The sequence below is a fragment of the Thunnus albacares genome, chromosome 23 (assembly GCF_914725855.1).
Source record: "Thunnus albacares chromosome 23, fThuAlb1.1, whole genome shotgun sequence".
In the NCBI taxonomy this organism is placed as follows: domain Eukaryota; kingdom Metazoa; phylum Chordata; class Actinopteri; order Scombriformes; family Scombridae; genus Thunnus; species Thunnus albacares.
This window is the reverse complement of record NC_058128.1, coordinates 23,293,302-23,316,134: the sequence shown is the minus strand read 5'-3', so window position 1 is coordinate 23,316,134 and position 22,833 is coordinate 23,293,302. Positions and strand designations below refer to the sequence as shown.

General features: G+C 39.3%; 2 protein-coding genes across 5 annotated transcripts; one reads left to right on the top strand and one right to left on the bottom strand.

The window, feature by feature from the left end:
- The first annotated feature begins 2,923 nt into the window (after nucleotides 1-2,923).
- Nucleotides 2,924-4,566, top strand: LOC122975355 (E3 ubiquitin-protein ligase TRIM21-like). The gene has a single exon (XM_044343780.1). It carries the CDS (start codon nucleotides 2,924-2,926, stop codon nucleotides 4,556-4,558), a length of 1,635 nt encoding a protein of 544 aa, XP_044199715.1. The 3' UTR covers nucleotides 4,559-4,566.
- A 7,231-nt stretch (nucleotides 4,567-11,797) lies between these two features.
- On the bottom strand, nucleotides 11,798-20,405 carry LOC122975361 (SIN3-HDAC complex-associated factor-like). 4 transcript variants are annotated; one of them, XM_044343792.1, is made up of 6 exons: nucleotides 20,382-20,405; nucleotides 17,641-17,768; nucleotides 17,106-17,205; nucleotides 16,833-16,947; nucleotides 15,678-15,828; nucleotides 11,798-15,148 (listed from the first exon to the last, which is right to left on the bottom strand). In XM_044343792.1, the coding sequence occupies exons 2-6, from the start codon at nucleotides 17,766-17,768 to the stop codon at nucleotides 14,824-14,826; spliced, it is 819 nt and encodes a 272-aa protein (XP_044199727.1). In that variant the 5' UTR covers nucleotides 20,382-20,405; the 3' UTR covers nucleotides 11,798-14,823. The 4 variants fall into 4 exon arrangements, with proteins under 4 accessions (XP_044199727.1, XP_044199726.1, XP_044199728.1 ...); XM_044343791.1 differs by lacking the exon at nucleotides 20,382-20,405 and adding an exon at nucleotides 19,975-20,118; XM_044343793.1 differs by lacking the exon at nucleotides 20,382-20,405 and adding an exon at nucleotides 19,204-19,393.
- Between the last annotated feature and the right edge of the window lie 2,428 nt (nucleotides 20,406-22,833).

Below are 22,833 nucleotides of genomic sequence, written 5' to 3'. Positions count from 1 at the left end.
CCTTTAAACATTTTCCTTAAAATAAGAGTTGGATTTTTAAATATTGCTACAGAGCAGTGAATGAAATTTAAGATAGAAATCTACAGTGTTTACTTTTACATTAAAAGTATTTAAAGAATTGAAAAGCTATATGTTGTGTGGGTGTCATCTATTTTTCTTCATGTTTAAATGATTTAATATTTGACTTATAAAAAGATTGGAAACTGATTTATTCTCAAGGTTTAAGCTCAGAAATTGACCTTGTCTATTTCACACTGATGAGCTCATAAGACATGCATGCTACCAGCTAATATAAGCCATTGTTGCTTTGAGGTGAGGACCTTTAATATGGCCATCAGAGGGTGTGATCCATCAGCTGAAGGTCCTCTGTAGAATCTGATGAGCTGATGGTAACAGAAATGTCGTGTATCACCTGAAGTTTGCTGTTTGAGAGCAGCTCCTCTGTTCTGTCTCTCTGACTTTTGAAAAATCATGTAGTGATTCACACACTGTGATGATTATATGAACTGAAGACAGAGGTGCAGCTGTGTGCTGTCTCATGAACAGCTACACAGGAAGAAGGACACAAACAAAGAAGACTGATAGACTGCAGCACTCAGTTACATTTTTATTTCTTTCTATGAGGTCACCAGAACAGTAACTCTGGATCTATAGTGTACTTTGCTCAAGAGCTTTTCAGCAGGTTGGATGTCAGTAAGTGTCTTTTCTCTCTCTCTGTCTCTCTCTCAAACAAATTCAAATTTGCTTTATCAGCACGACCATAATTAAGTGCTTTATTGCCAGTGCAAGTTGTACAAAGTTCAAAATGCAACTATAAAAGATAAGTGATGGATAATAAAATAATAAAACACAAGTCTCCGGTCAGTCTCTCCCAGGGAGCAATTGTACACACACAGAATGCAGTTACAGAATACTGTACATACAATACTGCATATACAAAAACTTAAAGAGCAACACCTCTTGTCTTATACCCCTGCATAGAGAACTAATAAGGGCCTACAATGATTCAGCATTTCAGTAACACATTCTAAGTAAATTTCCACCACAGTACGAAAAATAAGACTGACTTTGACTGTGAGTGTTTAGAAGTCCTGGTGTTTGAATTTTATTTGGGTAAAGAACTTGTTTATGAAAAAGTACTGCTCTGTCTCTGTCTCCTGTTGTTCTGTCTTAATATCTACACTTGCAGTATTTGCAAGTGCCTACTTGTGTGATGAATTTCCAGTAAGTGCCACAGTACCAAGTGCCCTTTGATACTGCAAGCGTGCAGAGGTTTATCAGAACTCACTGATACATGCTTGATTAATAAGGCCGTCCTGTGACTCACTTAAATGTAATACTGTACATGACTTAGAGGAGCTCAAATATTTGTTGGTTTTATTTAATTTACACATAATGAATAAATAAGTAATATGATTACATTCAGGTGATGATAAAAATCACACATTGAGAAGCTGAGAGGAGTAATGCAATTAATAAAATAATTAAATCAAGATATCTAGAAGCAGGTGCTAAACATTAACAAAGGAATATCTCTCAAAATCATTGATAAAAGGGTATGATATTTAATATTTCAAGTATGCAATATTATTCATATCAATCTCTTCAGGAAGTTTTAATATAAAGTGATAACCAAATAAATCTTGCCCCTCCCTCATTACCACCGTGGAGGTGTCCTTGAGCAAGGCCCTCTACCCCAACTGCTCCATCAGGTCAGACTGTGGTTGTACTGGTCAGCTCCTGGTGTGAATGTGTGTGACTGTGTGATTGTGAACGGGGCCCTCCTGCTGTCAGTGAATAAAGGTAGACAAAAAAAAAAAAAAAGACATGATGTTGAAAAATGGATTTGAATCAACACATTAGTAGTGTGAGTACAGTGAGAGGCGGAGCAACACTGGAAGAATAGGGGGAGGGTTTCAGTGTCACATCAGAAATGAAAGTTGCAGAATCTAACAGTTACTGGAGAGAAAAGAAAAGAAACACAACCCACTTCTTCATGCCTGTTAACAAACCTGCTCCAGCCTTATACAAACACAGGTGAGTGCAGTAGATCATATACACACACACACACATATATATATATATAGTGTTTAAGAAAAGAGCAACAACAAGGAGTTTCAGTTTAACTTTAACTACCTACTAGTAGCACAGATAGTCTAAATATGTTGCCACTGCTGTTCAAGACACTCTTATGTTGAAAGGGCAAAAATTAGTTTTGAATATCTGAATTTTCAAAAAGAAAGTTAAACTAACAGGAGAATGATGGAAGCCAACATGCTTTTATCAGCAAGGCGTCAGCTGAAAAGAGTCTGAGCTATAAATACATTGTGAGTAACAGGAAAATATAGACCAGATCTCCTATTAGAGAAAATGTAAAGAAGGTTTATAAAAGATGTAGTCCAGCATACAATAACAAAGACAAATATTCAGAAATACACAAATGTTAATAAATGGGCAGTGATAATACTAAGGTATCATTTGTGTCATTTTCCAATCATAGTGAATAAATGTTCATACATTAGTTTATTAAAAATGAAGATAATGATTGATAATTTATGTCTCTTAAATCTGTTAGATTGATCTTCAGTAAGTTGTTGTCTGTGCATTCTATGTGTTCTGGTTCACCATTTCCTGCCTGCCTTCATGTCATTTTATATCAACACCTGATTTGTGCAATCTAATACAGTTCAGCAGAACTTCTATAAATAATACCATTGTTAAGCTTTTTAATGTACAGTTTATATTTAAACACTATTTAGACTCAGATATAAGGTGAAGGACAAAGTCATGTGTCAATGTGTTTCAACCTTTTCCTATTATTCCAGTTATTCCACTTTATATCCATTTATTTACAGGTTGTCATTAAGAAGTGTTGTCTTTTAAAGATTCATTTTAATTTCTGGTTTGGTTTGGTTTTTCAGACATGTCTTCTGCCAGCAGTCTGTTATCTGAAGATCAGTTTCTGTGTTCCATCTGTCTGGATGTGTTCACTTATCCAGTCACCATACCATGTGGACACAACTTCTGCAAGAAATGTATCACAGAACACTGGGATATAAATGTCCGAAATGATTGTCCCCTGTGTAAAAAGGTTTTCATCACAAGACCTGAGCTGCACATCAACACATTCATATCTGAGATGGCTGCTCAGTTCAGACAGTCGGCTGGGAAGAAAACTAGCAGCTGCTCAAAGCAACAATGTACCAACACAGGAGAAGTTCTCTGTGACATCTGCACTGAAACCAAACTGAAGGCTGTGAAGTCCTGCCTGGTGTGTCTGACCTCCTACTGTGAGACTCACCTGGAGCCTCATCAGAGAATCCCAGGCCTGAAAAGACATAAGCTGATTGATCCTGTGGAGAACCTGGAAGACAGAATGTGTAAGAAGCATGATCGACCTCTGGAGCTGTTCTGCAAGACTGACCAGATATGTGTTTGTCAGTTCTGCACTGAGTCTAGTCACATATTTCATCATTTTGTTCCTGTGATAGAAGAATATGAAGGGAAGAAGGTTGAACTGGGGAAAACAGAGGCTGGAATTCAGCAGATGATCCAGGAGAGACGACTGAAGATTCAACAGATCAAACAGTCAGTGAAGATCAGCAAGGAAGATGCAGACAGAGAGACAGCAGCCAGTGTGCAGGTCTTCACTGCTCTGATCCAGTCTGTTGAGAGAGGTATGGCTCAGCTCATTGACATGATTGAAGAGAAGCAGAAAACAACAGAGAAACAGGCTGAAGACTTCGTCAAAGAGCTGGAAGAGGAAATCTCTGAGCTGATGAAGAGAAGTGCTGAAGTGGAGCATCTCTCACGTACTGAAGACCACATCCAGTTCCTCCAAAGCTTCCCATCCCTGAACCCTGCTCCACCCACCAAAGACTGGACAGAGGTCAGAGTTCAGTCATCATATGAGGAGACTGTGAGGAGAGCTGTGGCTCAGCTGGAGGAGACACTTGATATAGAAGTGAAGAAGCTGTGCACTAATGTTGAGCTGAAGAGGGTCCAGCAGTATGCAGTTGATGTTACTCTTGATTCTGACACTGCAAGTCCCTATCTCATCCTGTCTGATGATGGGAAACAAGTAAAATGTAGTGACATACAAATGAATGTCCCAGACAATCCACAGAGATTTTCTGTTTGTAATGCTGTCTTAGGAAAGCAAAGTTTCTCTTCAGGCAGATTTTACTATGAAGTTCAGGTTAAAGGGAAGACTAAATGGGATTTAGGAGTGGTCAGAGAGTCAATCAACAGGAAAGGAAAAATCAGCCTTAACAGTGGCATCTGGGTCATTAATGTGAGAAATGAAAATGAGTACAAAGCTCTTGCTGGCCCTCCTGTCTTTCTTGCTCTGAAGTCAAAACCTCAGAAGGTGGGGGTGTTTGTAGATTATGAGGAGGGTCTGGTCTCCTTTTATGATGTAGATGCTGCAGTTCTTATCTACTCCTTTACTGACTGTAACTTCACTGAGAAACTCTATCTGATGTTTAGTCCCTGTAATAATGATGGTGGTAAAAACTCTGCCCCTCTGATCATCTCTCCTGTCAGTCACACTGATTAGACTTGTCCTGTGATCCTTTTGACAAATTAACAGTGGTGATGGACAGAATATGATTTCATTTGCTTCACAGATTCTGGTGAACATGGTTATTTCTTGATGATACTTGATTACTCGATGAATTCTATTATACTTTTGATGTATCCCATTTACCAATAGCAATCTAATGTTATCACTTCACACATTTTTTTTGCAATAGTGTTCAAACATAACAAAATAATGTCATCCTTATTCAGAAGAATTGTAAAAAGTTGTTTAAACCTGTTGTGGCAAAGCATAGTAATCATAACAACAGGGTTTAATTTAATCTAATTTAATGCAGTGGTCTCACTGGGGGTTGGGACCAAAATCAGTCTGAGACCAGTCAAGATAGTTATAGTAGACTTGAATGTTATAAATAAATAAAATTGAATAGTTTTCCTAGTGAATTATGGGGTTCTTCTTCAAATAAAACAGTTGATTTGGTGAAAACCTATGCAGCTGGTGACATTGCTTTTCTTAAGCCATGAGGTTTGGAACTACTGGTTAAATTTTTGACTGATGTTAAATCTTTTTATTCTAAATGTTCAGTCATAGGGATGTAGCATGTTTATTCCACAGATAAAATGATTAAGATTGGAGAGCTCACTGATTAACATTGATTGAAGAGAGTTCCTGACCTTATGGCTGCAGAGTGTGTGCCGGTTCATACGTTCTAATTAGTTCTGAAAGATATAGTGGTTCACTGCTGGTCCATGTAGTGCCACACTGTAACAAATTTCCCTGTAAAATTACAGTAAACTACTGTTTCTTACAGTGTCACTACCATAATTTACAGTTAATTGCTGTAAAATGATGACAATATTCTGCTGTGGAATGTGAGCTTTACAGTTTGATACTGTAACTTGGCCTGCAGTAACATAATGTATTTTTACAGTCTTGCTATTGTAATCTACATGAGCAGTTTTTACTGTAAGTGTTTTCTTCTTATTCATATTAATAAAAACAACTTTAAATTGCAGACATTTACTGTAAATAACAATGTGTCTTCAATCTTAATGGTCCAGTAATCAGATCAGCTCAGTTTTACATTTAAAAACACATAATAACCCTTAAGTTGCAAAACAGTCAGCCACTAGATGTTGCACTATAGCACCAACATCTCAGACCAAAACAAACGTTTGTGTTGTTTACTCAATAAAATTAGGGGGGAAAAAAAGAAAGCTGACAACTCATAAAAACTCATACAACAGTAGCTATTTGATGCAGCACCAGCAACTCTTTAAAGAATGTTTCAAAGCAGCAAAGCATCAGTCAGCATGTTAAACTCATAGGTTAAACTATATCAATATATAGAAAATGTAATAACACAAATATATCAGATTTATTGACTCATAGGTGGAGTCATGGCAACCGAACGGTGATATGAGACCGAGGTCATTTAAGATCTGCAGAACTTTCCACTTTCTCACTTTGCACTCGGACTTGACTCGACTGGACTTGTTGCAAAACCTGAACACCAGAGAGCATCAAAACAAACCAGAGCATGTTTCCTCTGTGTGGACACCTGAGTTGTTTTAAATGGATCCGAAGCATCGAGTACCTTTAAAGTCAAAGTTCATCCTCTCAGTGAACTCATTTTCACATATTCCTCCAAACGCACCATCACATGTTGTTATGAGCATGATTGAAGGAGACAAATTGAACTTCAGGTGTCTGTTTTTGGAGCTACAGCCAGAACTGTTGAGTGTAATCATTTATTATCAGATAGGAACCATTATCATTTAGCCACACTTGACATGGTAATTCATTTTCATAGCACTGAAATATATTTTCTTTCCAAGTGAGAAAAGAGAAGAGTATTTGTTGATTTGTCATGCAAGTGTGCGTGTGATTGAATGTGCGTCCAGGATGCCACCGTCTCCTGCACGCTCCATGATGTGCAACTCATAAACTGGGAGAATAATAAGTGACTATATGTGCACAGAGGCTCAGACATTTGTTATTTTATAGAAGCCCTTTTCCACTTTTCTGTTTTTAGAATGAACCTGTACTGCAGATATGTAAAGGTTGCCATTGACTTTGTCGAAGTATACAAATCCCCCTATCTTTATCACATGGTTTCATGATCAGAGAACGGTCTTTCATTATGTCTCGTAATGCCTCGCTTTGGTCTTTGGTTTTCTCGTTGTTTGTCTTGTTCATCTGTCAATTGTCATATCTTATAGGGGGACTATGCAAGGCAACATGTTGCCTGGAACCAAATAAGTTGTTTTAAGGTAAGGTAAGGTTTAGGTAAGAATTTCTGAGAAGCAACATGTTCTCACAAAGTTCCGATGGTGCATGCTGCATGTCTGGTATGTGTGTTCTCAGCTGTGATCATGTGTTGGGATCTAAAGAGTGGCAAAAGCTATAGTTAAAAGCATGTACTTATGTGAAATAAGTACATGATGTTGCTTACATAATCTTTATGATTAAACATTTTTCGTGTGTTTTCTTAATCATCTTATGTTGATTTATATATTTATTGAATGGGACAGTGTGCAGTTTGAAACATTAAAGATGCAGTGCACCAGAGTTAGCTTGAAGCGCATTTGCATCTGTAGTCCCTGACAAAAAACATACAACAGCACAACAACAAACAGTAAAAAGCACCCCCCCCCCCCCCCCCCCCCCCTCAAAAAAACAAACAAAACAAACAAAAACAAAAAAAAACCCACACAGAACACACCACACAAAATACAAAATACAAAGCTACACATAGCACATCACATACACATACAATCAGCTGTGTGACTCAGTGGTCACACAGCTGATTGGTCTTTAGTACATGTTTCAGTCTGGTCTTAAATGCATTGATAGAACTACAGTTCTTCATATCATCACAGTTCTTGCAGCGATGACTCTGGGTATGAGTCCATTTAAGACGATGATGAAAATGATGATGATGGTGATAATGCTACTGATAAGGATGATGAGGATGATGATGAGTTTGATGAAGAGGAAGAAAATGTTGGACCTCTGTCCTTCCAAGCTCTACGACCACTGGAACCTTGGCTGTACTGGGATGAACCAGTTCCTCTTACAATTGTTGACTTTGTGTGTCGTACTTATCAGCATCTTCAACTTCCAGAGCAACATCTTGAACTTCCTCATCAGCTTCTTGAACTTCCTCATCAGCTTCTTGAACTTCCAGAGCAACATCTTGAACTTCCACGTCAGCTTCTTGAACTTCCAGAGCAACATCTTGAACTTCCACGTCAGCTTCTTGAACTTCCAGAGCAACATCTTGAACTTCCTCATCAGCTTCTTGAACTTCCACGTCAGCTTCTTGAACTTCCAGAGCAACATCTTGAACTTCCTCATCAGCTTCTTGAACTTCCACGTCAGCTTCTTGAACTTCCAGAGCAACATCTTGAACTTCCACGTCAGCTTCTTGAACTTCCAGAGCAACATCTTGAACTTCCACGTCAGCTTCTTGAACTTCCTGAGCAGCTGGAACAACCTGATGATGATGATGAATGGAGCACATTTTCAGAACACTCCGCCTGTGAGGAAAGCCTCGGAGAAGAGGACTGACTCTCTCAACAACTGGCCTCTTCTCTCCAACAACGAGAAGCAGAGAGATGAGCGACAGGGAGATGAATCCTGCTAAGAGGCTGAGAGGGAGCTGTGAAGATAGCCTCAGACAGACAGACAGCTCAGAAGAGCCAACTCCATCAATGTCTAGCCCTGGGTCCTTTACAAATAGGAGCTTTGAGAGACACCATGAGGTTTTTCCCGAGAGGCCATGGTGGTATAACGACAACGACTCAGATAAGGATTGTCAACCCTGTATAATGCAGGACTGACTGACCATCTGGAAACAGCAGGATCTGGTAGCTTGATTTTTCTTTGTAACCCTGAGGAGTGGCCTTTGCATCTGGCAGGGCTGGAAGTGCCCTCAATAGCATCTTGCACCAGGGTTTATCTTTATCTAGTGGCTGGATTCTGTTTTTGAAAGCCTGAGGGCTGGCCTTTGCGTCTGGCAGGGCTTTTGTAACTCATCCTTTTTACATCTGATAGGGCTGGCAATGCCATGGGTAGCCTTTGTGCCTGGCGGGGCTTGTAGTGTCCTAGGTAGCGTCTTGCACCAGGGTCTATCTGTATCCAGTGACTGGATTTGGTTTTGTAACAATAAGGGCTGGCCTTTGCGACTGGCGGGGCTAGTGAGCCCACAGATAGTCTTGGCATCCAAAGCCCTAAATACAATATAATCCCCTTTTGAGGTCTGGTATTAGGGGGCGATCCTGCTTTCTCTGATCCAAGCCTGACCTTTGACCTCCAGACCTTTGCCGTTGCTCCTTTGTGTCAATGGAAGCCAGTTTAAAACTGACATTTAAAACTACATCTGCCATTGTGGCCTGAGGCTCAGTGCGCTTTACAAGGATAAGAGGAGCCAGGGATTGAAAAACACAACAACCCTAAAAAGGATCCGCTCAACCACCCAAGCAACCTTAAATCATATAAAGAATGAAAGTATCTGGTTTCTTTCCATTTACTATCACTTATTATCCATTTAATGATCACTTTATCCATTTTAAGTCACTTATTTAATGAGTCAAACATTACTCATTTTGTTGTTTGTTCTTATTTTTTAAAATGATTTTATACTGAGGTGAAGATTGCTTTACAAGATACAGGCATGAAAATCATTAATGACAACATTAACACATGAATCTTGCAAGCCTTATATTGTAACTCAGTCATTACTTATCTTACTCACTCTGTTGTACTCATTGTTGTATTTTTTTCTGAAGTGCATTTGGCTGTAACAGGCAGAGGTATGGTAACACTTACTGAAAACATTTAGAAAAATCTCCTTTAAATCTTAATATGTCTTATTTAATTATTCAAAGATTATTTTTCACTTACTTATTCTGTTTTTTGTCACAGAGGTGCAGGTGGCTATAGCAGACAAAGGTACAGTTAATGATGACATTAACACAAGTCTCCTGCAAGTGTAATTATAACTTTTATTTAACAATTCAATGATTATTTGTCTTTCTCATTCTGTTGTTTTTGTATGTTCCTTCAGCTGCTGCCACCAGCTGACCCCAAACACCATCCAGAGGTGTAAGGAGAGCAGATTCTTGTCAAGATGCTGTAGTAATAAACTATTAACTCCATATCTCACCCATATAATTGAATGGTAACTAATGTTTAGAGGCACTATTTTTATGTACTGATTCTGCCTAATGTACTTCTTACATATAGTTAGCCTATACATATTTTAGACTGTCTTTTAAAGGTGTGGTGTTGAATTCAATAAAAAACAAGATATCAAATTTTTCTTATAGCTTAAATATAGTATAAATCATTCATACATTTGAACAATATATTCTATATATACTATATTCTCAGCTGTACTTTGTGCCTGGTGCTAATTAGCAAATGTTAACATGCTAACACACTGATCTAAGATGGTGATTACAGTAACCATTATACCTTACTATTAACACCACTGAATCTAAATTTCATCTATGGTCTTCTCATTAATGAAGATAATCTTGCTTTTAATTTGACAAGTTGACATTGTGGGTGTATGTGATGTGCTATTGTGTGTAGCGTTGTATTTTGTATTTAGTGTTCTGTGTGTTTTTTGCTTTGTATTGTATGTTATTGTGCTGTTATATGTTTTAATTGTAAGGGACTGCAGATGAAAATTAGCTTGAAGCTAAATCTCGTACAGTACATCAAATTTCAACATTTATGTTTCATACTGTACACAGTCCCATTAAATAAATACAACAACAAAACATCAGCAGGTTAGCATGCTAACGTTTGACCCTTTTGACCTTTTTAAAATAGTCTACAAGTCTACTTTTATATATTTGTGTCACATGTGACTTAAGGCGTTTGTTGTGTGTTTGTTTAAGTGATACTTCTGCTTTGAAAGGTTGATACTGTGTGGTCTGCTTGGAGCAAAATGTCATTCATTTTGGTGTACTATCAGTATTGGCGAACAACACATCTGAAAAGCAATATTAATATTTGTTTCACAGATTGAAAAGTGGGTGTAGGAGTTTGTCACTGAATACTCTAGCAACAGGAAAACAGTATAGTGGTCCTAAACACCTTTCGGCACCTTTAAACACCAGCATTTGAAGTAAAACTTGGGTATTTGGGATTGATATTTTATCCACTTACACAACATCATTTACTGCAGTAACTATGGAAATCTCAGCTGTATGTTTGTATTGGCAGCTAATGATCCACACTCATCAGAACAGATTGTTTAGTTCATTGACTGCAGAGACACATGATTTGCAGGAAACATGGAAAACCCACACCGACCGCCAAACAAAACACAAGCTGCTCAGTGTTGGCTAGAAGTTTGTCTTACCAGTCCCATCAACCTGTTTTGCTTAGTCAATCATTTACAGCTCCTGCTCTCGTAGAAAAATCATGTTGACTGATAAAATGTCGAATGTGGTTACAGACTTTAGTGATTCATCAACTGCTGTAGCAAGTAGACAAATGTGAGGTTTGTTTCTTCACCTGTTAATAGAACAGATTTCAAAACGAATATTTTGACTTGTGTTATTACCAGTCCAGTGGGTTCATTGAAAAATATGATTGATTATCAAAGCTATTTTAAGTATTAATTTAAGTAGAAATACAATCTAGAAGTAAACTTTTAACTTAAAACGTTATATCAGTCATGGACTCATCCAAAGTGAATATCCTGTTGACTGTGACAGAGCAGTGCAAGTCATACATGTCATACAACCAGGAATTTCCATGTTTTAAGCTGTGTGCAATTTTCAAAAATGTAACTTTATCATTTTTGCCTTTGAGCTAAACTTGAGCTAAATGATTATTTATTTATTTATTATCATATTCAAAGTTAGTTCACCCAAATAACTGCAGTTCAGACATTTGTCTCTCCACCCCAGTACAGTGGACGTGATTGGAATTTGCTTTGTGATGCTCACAGAACTGAAAAATTTAAAATAATAATAACCTTTCTATCCTCCCCCTTGAATCTATGCTCATCTTCCAACCTATGATGAGCTGCAGGTGACCTCCAGAGTGGCTAAATGAGAGCACTATCCCTACAGTATCATTAATGATCAGTCTCATACATGTATTTTGAGTTTGTGTGGTATTTTCCACTGAGATTCTGAAGTCAGCAGGTGACAAATCTCCCAATCTGTCCTGTTTGACCATTACCTACCAAGTATATAGACGAAATCATGTCACAACATGGTAAGACCATACTTAAACATGACAAATGACATTTATTGAACAAGTAGAAATTACAAGTGTGTATAAAAATACAAACTTTGCTTTAGAAATGAACAGTAGTGCATCTCCTTCTGCAAATATGTTCTCTAGATTAAGTGCAGATCTACATCACATGCTAATACCAATGTAACTAATGACAAAAACGAAACATGTTGCATCTCCACCCAAAATATGAGGAGTACAATAATCTCTCTAAACTAGATCCCATAAATACAATATTTAGAGAACAAAAGTAGAGTTTTAATACAATCATTTCCACTGTGTTCAGTCTATATGGCAGCGTTGAACATACATCCTGAAAATCATTCATGTCCACAAAGAGCAAAGAATACAGTAGAGTATTGAAAATAAAATATTTTTAAGGATAAGTTAATAAATAAAAAGACATTTGACAAATAAGCCCCACATATTGTATGAAGAAACACTTAAATTAAAGAGGAGGAATGTTTAATCCTTTCTTCCTTTATCATTTCTGAAAAATTGAGGTTCAGTACTGTGAGTAAAGCTGCTGCTAGATGTGGTGTTACAGGTAATTTGGTTACATGGTTCATTATCTGTACTGCTGCTCAAATCCTGAACAAATGAATGGTAGGACTGAAAATACAGCTTGGTGCTGTAAAAGCAGCTCTACTGCATCATTCATTCAGTCATTAATACAGTGACTGACAATGAGGTGGCATCACAGAGACTGCACCAATGTACCTGCACCTCTGCGACGCCACCTTCTGGCAGGGAATACAAAGTTTCAAAAACTTGAGTCCAAAAAAAGCGAAAGCTATGTCCGGTATCCCTGAAATCTGATTGGACACAACTATAAAAAGGTACAGATTAACCTGAAATTGCCAGATTCAGTGATTATTGATGAAAGTTTCAGGACATGGTTCAAATGGAGGACATCAAATCTCTTAGTGGACAGATGCTTGTCTTCATTTATATACAAAAATATATATTCAAGCTGTACAACAACACATCGACAAGGCAAATTTAGCCCCCCCCTCCACCCCATCCCAATAAAGGTGTGAAAAGCTCATGCAAAATACTCCTATCTTCGAGTAAAGTGAGCTCTGCAAACGGCCCCAGAACCTGAATCAAACATTCTCAGAAGGCCTCAAACTAAAACTCATCTACTGAAGGGAGAATCCTCACAGCCTGTTCGGTCTGTGGAAGAACAGGGTGTTTTATGATATCATTCAAATATAAATAGCTACCGAGCCTGTTCCGACACCACTAGAAAAGCTGTTGAAGAGCAGCAACAACAGTGCATGTTTCACTGTGTGTTGTTGCCATGATCTTCCTGAGGGTTGATTTAGCTTATAATGGTTCACTAGACAGTTTCAAATAACAGCTGCATCTGGACTGGTGCTGAGAGCTGGAAGCCTCCCTGAACATTTGTTTGTGCTTTCTATGTGCATGAATCTATTCTTTGTAACTACAATGATCCAAAGCTATGTTTATCTCCTTCATTATTTACAGACCTCACAAGGACATGAGCACTAAGGACAACAAGGAACCTGCATGACTTTTTGGTAAAGATACACAGAACTATTAGTATCAGTATCAGCTTTAAAAATGTTCAATATATTGTTACTGCTGATATCTAGTCTGCTGTGGAATTTGCATTTGTGTGTTCTTTCTTGAGGAGTGTGTCACATGATAACAGAAATAAAGTTTCACTCTCTTAAATATTACCTTGAGACTGATGTATATGAAAGAAAAAGCTGAGTTACACCAGTATTAATAAATAAATATTGGACTGTAGTTCATTCATCTCAGTTGAATCAGGGTTTGTAAAGTCGGATCCCCTGAATTGTTGCCCTCATCATTAAACTAGGCTACTGTTGTTCTCTTCACTAAGGCAAAATGGATACTGATCACAGCAAAAAATCTGAGAGGAAACTTGTGAAAGATACTTGTGTTTGATGGAAAAATTGTGGATAAAGTTGTAAAATGCTTACAGTAACATTAGCTTGTGACGAGGTGAGTGAGGCAGAGAGACACCATGACTGAACTGAACAACGTTAATTCTCCACCATAGTTTAGGATCAGGCTACATGGGTCATGTTTCAATTAATTAGAATGAATTCATTCATTCTTTCTAACTCAGTTGTCTGAAAGTTCCATCCCTGTTGTCCATTTAGCGTCTGAGCTAACGCACTAGCTGGTGTCAAGAAAGTGACACTAAAAGTGACAGAAAGTGTCACAGCAAAATTTATCAGAGCATCTTTGTGTAAAATAGCCAGCTAGATTGCTAACAGGCAGTTAGCAAGCTAGCTTGATGGAGTGTTACCCATGACATCACCAATTGAGCTAGCTTGCTAACTGGCCAAAAGTCTAGAAATTTTTCACAATCATGCTCTGCTTGCGGTGACACTTTCTGGCGTGACCAGGCTCTTAATCTGTCTCACATAATGCATACTGCTATAAATGGGTGTGACCATATTAATTATTACTCTCAGCTTCCAAAAGCCATACTGGTGCATGTCTACTTTGAAGACGTTGGTGGCATTGTGCCTCAGCGACTGGCTAGCTATAAGAGTTTTGGAAGTGTATATATTCTACTTTACATAAACCTAGAAATTCATTTTCAAAAAAACTAAGACAAGTTCAGATCCTATGAGAGAACGAAGTAGAAACATGAAACAGAGCAGCATTTGAGAACAAGCTTGTTGATTCAACAAGAGGAAAGGCAAAGAGTGGAAGGCTGCTTTCCTATTTATGGCTGCATCCTATGAGTAAAGGGTGAACACCAGAGGTCTCCAGGTTTCCATGCAGCATTCATTGATCCAGCATTTCAGACACAGAACAAAAGAAAGTATTTACAAAGAGAATCTCATAGCAATCAAAGACACTGAAAACAGAACCAGTCCAGGTGGTATCAGAGATATAAACATGTGTGGAGAAACTACAGTGAGGTTTGGTTTGGATCATGTTGAGTGTTGTATGTCAGTGTCTCATACTGAGCATCCGTCTAGGAAGACTTTACCAATCCTGTGCTGCCATCACCATGCTGCTCCTCCCTGCTCCTCTTTCTCCTCCACCTCCTCTTCTTGTTTGGGTATGGAAGGCGGCGACATGCTCACTGCGATCTGTCCTGCTGCCTGCTCCTGCTCCTGCTCCTGCTCCTGCTCCTGCTGCTGCTGCTGCTGCTGCTGCTCCTCCTCTTCCTCATCCTCCTCCTCCTCCATCTCCATCTCCATCTCCTCCCCTTCTTCCTGTTGCTGGAGCAGGTTTGGTTTCCTCTGACAGCAGGGTTTATACAGATGGGGATCGATGATGACTTCTCCGTAGCGTCCCTTGTACACGATCCCACAGCACACCTTCTGCCTGCAACATCAAACAGGCTTCTGTCAGGTCAGTTTGCATAAACTGCAATACAATAAGCACTTTTGGAAGATTTGTTTTGTTTAGAGTGAATTCAATGTGTTATACGGATGACATTGAAGAGTCATCTTTAGGGTGGAACAAAAGAATCCTCCATGTCATCGGTTATTGGGACATAAAAATGTAACTGCCACATTTGGACAGGTTAGACTCTCCATGGTGGGTCACATAACACATAATATACTGCTCAGGTCACTTTAGCCACTTGTTGACTAATGAACATGTGCACAAAGCTCTTAGTCATAGATGTTAGATAGCATACGCAGTATATGAACACTAACAGACACTTTCTCATGAGTTAAAAGAAACAAAAAACTGGATGTCCAAGCATCAGGCTCTGATGTGCCTATTTTCTGTTTTATTACTTTTTGCAAAACTGAAGGACTAAATGTACAAAGGCTTTGCATCCGCTTTGAGGCACAGATTTGACACACTGTGCAACAGAGTTTGAATCCGTGGTGGAGACGGTTACCTTTTCCAGTAGGTGAGGTCCAGGAAGGAGAAGGCTGGAGGAAGGGCGTCACCAGCTGAAAGCTCCGTGTCTGAGCCCTCGTCTGATTGGTTGCTGTAGCTGGGTGACTGAGCGGGCGAGGCGCTGGAGGTGGTGCTGTGGGCGTCAGAATCTGGGTGCGACACAGACGGCACTGATCACAACACTTCCTACTGACTGTAACAGTCACAGTGCAGACTGTCTGCTGAGAAATTCACTTTCTAGAGAGACCTCAATGGCTACTTGTGTTGAACATGCTGTTCACAATGAGTTTTTGATCATTGTTCCACAAAATGTCAAAACATGAATAAAGTCAGCTTTGCTCAATTGAAACATAATTAAACACTAATTTAGAATGACTACTTGTTTGACCTGCGTTAGTGCAGTTTGCGTGTTGTGTGCAGACTGAGTTGGTGGAAGTGTGGTAAGTTATGAACAGCAGATATAACAAGTGTAATGTCTTTAATAATGGTGAAACTGTGTTTACACTATACTGTATATACTCAGGGCTTCATATGAAACAGTGCACGTTGCCATCTACTGGTACTATTAGTTTGCTGCTAATAAGTTGGCACATCAGTATTCTACACAAAGTGTGGTTCAAATAGGTCCACACAGATGAACACTGATTCAGTTCTCCTCCTGTCACCTGTGTGTGTAACTGAACTTGAGGTTAATAAATCTTGTCTGATAAAAGTAGTGATAGGAACTGTTAGAACAGAAAGTAAACCAGAACTGTGATGAGTAGTGAGCCGGGTCAGAGCGAGCTAAGTCTGAATTTCTTTATCTTTCTGTGTAATTGTCCTGTCACTAATTTAGTTCCACTAAGTTTTATTAAGTAGAAGAGTAGGGTTCATATGATTCTGGAAGTTGCACACTGATATGTAACTGGACAGATATTACTTGTCCGTGACAGTTATGTAAGTTTTATCTGCAACCAGTTTCAGGTTTATTACAATAAGTAACTACGTGCAGTCACACAATGACAAATGACACTCTTAAAATACACCACCACCACCCACAGAGTGTGTGGGAGAAGTGAAACAAGCCTCAGATCTCCAGTAGCAGACATAACGTCACTAACTGTCACGTATTAACAACGTTAATACAACAGTACGAGCCACTACTACTGCTTACTGTTTCTCTTCAGCTCACTCTGCACCCGATTCATCTGGCTCGGCCTCAGCTTCTTCTGCATCTTTTTGGTCTTCAGTGTTGACTTCACGCTTGACCCAGCTTTTGCATCGACCACCTGAAACCACACAAGACACAAGGTTCAAGGGATTTACAAAAAACAAAGCTGAGTGATGCCACCATGCTGGTAAAGCCGGGTGTTTCAGAATCACAAAGTGCCTGATATAAAGCACCACAAAACTTCTACAAGTGTGACGCTGCTCAATGCTTCCTTACATGATTCCAGTTCTTCTTGGATCCAGCTGGAAGTTTTTTCCATCTCTTGACCAGGAGGACGCAGGCGTTACAGATGTCCCCACAACGCACCTCCCCCAGCCTGCAGGGACAGAAGAGTGACACCAGCTGAGCATTACTCAGATACAGACAAACAACATGCTCAACCAGAGATTTATCCCTTCTATAGGTTCATTATTACATCAACAGAAACTCTATAGTGTGCATATTAAATACATCTTTACTTGTATGTTTGGTATCCACTAGAATTGGAGATAATTGTGATGGACGTTCATTTGCCACAGCATCATCCACAGCTATTGAAATAATAATGCCTCTCATGGTAACTCACATCACAAGTAACCATGGCAATGGAGCTTGGCAATATGCTTCAGCCAACAACAAGTCAGCAGAAAGTAAGTCATCATCAGAGCTGTGACACATTCCATGACTCAAAACTTCACCTTTACCAGAGCCTAAGCACAGCTGCACGTGTCAGAGAATGAGTTGGACCTGTGGAAGGTGCTGCTAAACTCACCCGAAGCAGCTCTTGAAGTCCGTCTCGTAGCGCTTGCTGTCGGTGAAGCGGGAGCTGGACGACTTGGCTCTGCAGATGCAGCAGCCGTCTATGCTCCGGTACATCTTCGGCTTGTGGAAGCCAAACATCTGCAGCAGCAGCACGAGCCAAAGAGAAACATAAACACATCGGACAGTTAATTAGACTTATTCCTGGGAATCTAACAGAATGACATTATAGCTGGGATGCTTGCCAGTTTCACCAGCTTAAGGACAACTACAATGGAAAATGGGCCAAATACATAATTAAAAACAAAGATGGAAATAAATCAAACTTTTAAATATAATTAATTAATGTCATCAGAAGAATGGGACATCAAGAAGCAAGAGCATTATAAAACTTTAAACCATTTAAAGACTAATTTGTCTCAGAACTGGCAGAACTAGGACATATAAAGTATTATTCTTCACCTGACACAATAGATTAACATATATCATACTATTACATATGTTCCACATTATTATAACCATTGTTTATAGCTTCACAAAGAGAGAAAGTGAAACATAATACAAACATGATGACAGGATCTATGTGCGTAACATGTACATTTACGTCATATGCCATTTGAGCCGACACCCTCCCTCCTCTCCTGCGGACATCGGGGAAAGAAGAAGAGGAGGGAGGGGTGTGTATGTGTGTGTGTGTGTGTGTGGTGTGTAGTGAGGGCTGAGCATCAGCAGGAAGGAACAGCGCGGCTCGGCTGTCTCTTATGCAACCGCGGTGCTGATGCAACTGGGGGCTCGACATGTAGCCGGGATGTTGAGCCGAGGTGATGTACGTCGAATCACAAACATCATATTGTGCTGTATATTTTAGTTGTATTACATTCACTTTATGCCCTCTACTTGTGTCAGCGACGTGAGATTAAATAGTAAAAGAAAACGACAAGCTTCATACAAACAGCAAAAATGCTAAAAACAGAGCACAATGAAGAGATATTTGAGCTGTCATCATTATGTCACTGTCAACTGAGATATGTTTGCATCGCTTTGGGGTGTGATATCGTTGGAAACGCCGTGTGCTGGCAGTGATTGTGTAATCCTGTCCTGACTGGAGCTGGCACATGGCCGCACTATGGATGCGGGAGGCGGCGTGGTGCCGACGCGACGATGCTCTGCCGGCTGCACACAAGTCAAGTTCAAGTCTGCAAATCGACCTGAATGTGACTGGAAAAAGCACAGAGTTCACAAATCCGCTACACAGTAGATTATGGAAACGATTATGAAATGTTTCAGATGTAAAGGAATGAACAGACAACTGTTGGATAAGAACTTACGTAATTTGACATGAAAATGTAGCTTTTTCAAATTTAATTGAGTTTGTTCAGTCGCCTCGCGACATGGAGCATTTCACCCCCATGTGCGTCCATTAGCACGTTAATGCTACCGCGCACATGTGAAAACAAACAGCTGTTTCGGTTTTGCTTCGGCGATACAAGTAGCATTCTTACTATTACTGATTGGAAATGCTAAGCCGACATTAATGAGCGGCTCACTAAGGATGCAGCAACTCATTTACACTTACAACACTGTAAACACTCGCATGTTCTTCGACGTTTGGCAGCCGTGGTGTTAGAAACTGCAGTTTGAGATTTAACACCACCCTGTGCTTGAGGTGTCGGCGGAGTTTAAATGTTCCTGATGGGGGGCTGGACACTGACGCAGACAACACACCCACCACCCCGGCGACAAAGTCGAGTTCAGCTTTACACACACCAGCTTTCACACACTCTCAGAAAATACTAGAATGCCTTTGACTTGAAGCACGTTCAGCTAGCGTAACATTTAAACTTGGTCTCGTTTTGAGCAGGTATCCGGACAAAGAAAACGAGAAGTCAGTGGGCTTGTCGTCTTCGACAGAATACCCTGAGTGTAACGTTACAATGCATAACGTCAGCATACGAACACTTAATAAAGTTGGCATATGGCGTCTCAAACATTGTTTTTTGCTTTAAAGTTATGTTTCGTTTAGTAACAGAGCAGCCAGCTGACGTTACACGGCTGAACAATCAAACGCCGTCAGCCGACAGACACCATTAGTGTGGGTCACCGTCCCAGTAGCCTTTTAACACACCTCAGTAACATTCACACAGAAACAACAGCGTTACATGAACTAGCATTAAAACTTCCGAAATGAAAACCTCAAAGTTTAACACTTTTCGTCAGCGCTGGACTTTGTTGAACTGGCTGTTTCGAGATGTGAATCAGAGACACCATCCTCCGATAACTCCGATAACACACTCCGTGCTGACAAAAAAGACTTTGGTTTTGGACACAAGTCAGAAAACACACTTACCTTATGTCAAAGTGAAAAGCTCAGCGACTCACACTTGTGTCCTATGCGGTAAAAAAAAGACCTCTTATAGAGAACTGCTTCTCATTTCACCGTTAACAATGCTGTTGCAGACCATCATTTGATACATTGCCCGCCGAAGCGTCAATACACGGGAATAACAGATGTATTTTCCGGGCAACTTTTCAAAGTAAAGCAACCACCGCGAGAATGCATTTGGAAAGAGTAACCACTCTGCTCCCCACAGAGAGAGAAACACAGAGAGAGACTAAATAACACCCATTCTGTACCTGCTAATCGCATTTCTACGTAAAAATATTATAATAGGAACATTTTTGGAGAAACGACGATCCAATGATTTTGAAGACTATCTTTCTACTTCCGATCTAGCGATGATTAAATATGGCTACCTTGACGCAGTCAGCAGTGTGTTCCGTAGTAGAAACGTCCACGCAGGCGCGCTACGCGACTCCCGCGCCTCCATTTTCTGATTTTTTTCAATCAGGGCGATTTGCATGCAGCTGTGACGTCACCCTGCGTACGCACATAACAATGTCCATATAAGGAGTGGGCCTACGCGGGAAAAGGTGGTTAAAGCAGTTTCCATGGAGAGGCTGCAGGACAGGCAAGCTGTAAATAAATAAATAAAATAAGAAGCGTAGTAAAATATGAGTTATGAATAAATACAAAATCTATTTATTTTTTGTTTTGCTTAATTTCATTTTAGTTTTATTATTTTTCTTTCACATGGAATTTATGGTTCAGTGCGTGTGACAAAATAATCTCAACTCAAAAGCCACTTACTATTTTTTGGGGGACTTTCAATTGAATTTTACAGCAAAATGATTTTCTCTTCTACAATGTTTTGTTGTTAAAAAAGAACAACTGTTAGTTAAAGAAAATAGAGTATATTGTAAAAAAAAAAAAAAAAAAAGAAAAGAAAAAAAAGAAAACATGATACCATCTGGTAAATTTATTCTGCTTAAATTTATACCATCTGATGTAACTGCCTTTGCCAGAAAATGGGTGTCAGTATTGCTGATGCTGTAATATGTAGGTTATGTAAGGGGCACACAGTGATGAACAGGATGTTGACCCTGCTGGTGTACATTCATAATGTCTTCTACCTAGGACTGACATTACCCCTCATAAGTAAATTCAAGCCACATTTATGAAACATCACATGATTATGCAGAGTGTCACTCCAATGATTACATTTCTGAATTTAATTTGATTTTTACCCCAAAGGTGGTTCCTGTAAACTATTTTCATTATAATGGCACAAAATGTACACATTCATATTCAAACTTGTATATAATGTGTTCATTAATTCACGTGTTGGACATTTCACATGTGAATAATGCACGTGGTTTTCAGACATTTCACATATGAAATGTAATGATTCATGTAAAAAACAAAACAAATTTATACTGTAAAAACATTTTTTTTTTTTTACCATTCATGATTCCACATTTTTATTTGTACTTATTAAATTCTGACAGTTGGTGCATACATGTACATACAAGACATGTTGTTGTCTCTTTCATACCAGTATTCCTGTTATCTTGGCTACATTTATTCCTACAGTTTAATAGCTAAACCTAACTAACTATATAATATGGTAACAACTAAACCGATATGTCTGTAGAAATAAAAATAATATCTGCTTCTGCCTAAATGTTGGAGCATAAATTCTGCATATACTGAGTGTATTATTATTGATGATGCTTCCCTGCAAAAAAATCCTCTTTTGACTTTTCTACCACAGTTTAACATTTCTAACAGATGGACATATATGAAGTGTAGTTCATGGACACACATACAAACACCTGACACCTTTAGCACATTGGGTGTTTTTATTGAAATAGGCATAATAAATATCAGAACAGAGTAGTCAGTCCAACACAGACATGAAATCCTATCTGTCCGGTGGCGTACTTGCTGTCGCCATGGCTGTCAGTAGCATTTCCTGTTTCCTGTCTGTCCACTCAGAGTTAATACCACTTGCCACAGGCATGTTCAGGTGACTAAACAGCCACCCGGAAAGCAATGTGTGCAGTAGTCTGGTCTCAATCGTCTGTATTGCATGTCCTCCATTATGCAGCCAGGGGGCGTTCAGGGTCTGCTGCACGCTTTGTATAAACCAGAAGTGTTCTCTGTAGCAGTTTGTACTCACACAAATCCAGGACGAGACGGAGGAATCTGTTATTGTGCTATGGAGCTGTGGGTAGTCCTGCAGGTTAGGCAGCAGGAGTACGGAGGTTAAAACATGACAAAAACACATGAAGTGGGAATAGTGGTTGTAGGACATAAATGTTTCCAGTTATTCCACAGGCTTTATTAACCTTAAAATACCAGTGCTGCTGTCAGCTTGACTGGCCACGGATTCCTATTAAATTAATAAATACATGAAATGAAGACATTCAAAGCAAACCATGACAGGCTGTGTTGTCCTTCACAGATTCAATACTGGAAAGAGCGGAAATACTGCAGGTTAAAACAGGGAAATGTGACAGGAAAATGTCAACTTTTTTTGTCTCCCCGAATCTCATCTTCCATCTAGAAGCCATCAGAGAGGGTCACAATAAAAACACCTCAGCTAAATGTCAACATGCACTAATGAGAATATTTACACCATTTCTCAGAAAGGATTCATTTCGATGGGGGTAAGTGGCAACAGTGGCAAAATCTCTCATGCAGCAAAAGTTTAAGAGGGACCAAAAATTTGTACAAAGAAATAGTTCCACTTATTTCTGTAGGCTGCTGCTAAAAGGATAAAGTTCTTTAATATCATGGATAAAACGCAGGATCTTGTTCCTTCCTTTTGTATCTGACAGAGGTCGTTCTGATTTCATCATGAAA

Excerpts from the sequence above, each read along its gene's own strand:
- LOC122975355 (XM_044343780.1), top strand. The coding sequence starts at position 2,924 with ATGTCTTCTGCCAGCAGTCTGTTATCTGAAGATCAGTTTCTGTGTTCC.
- LOC122975361 (XM_044343790.1), bottom strand. Across the intron at positions 17,206-17,640 it reads GACTTCAAGAGCTGCTTCGG|GCTGGGGGAGGTGCGTTGTG; the intron begins GTGAGTTTAGCA and ends CTGTCCCTGCAG. Across the intron at positions 16,948-17,105 it reads CCAAGAAGAACTGGAATCAT|GTGGTCGATGCAAAAGCTGG; the intron begins GTAAGGAAGCAT and ends GTGTGGTTTCAG.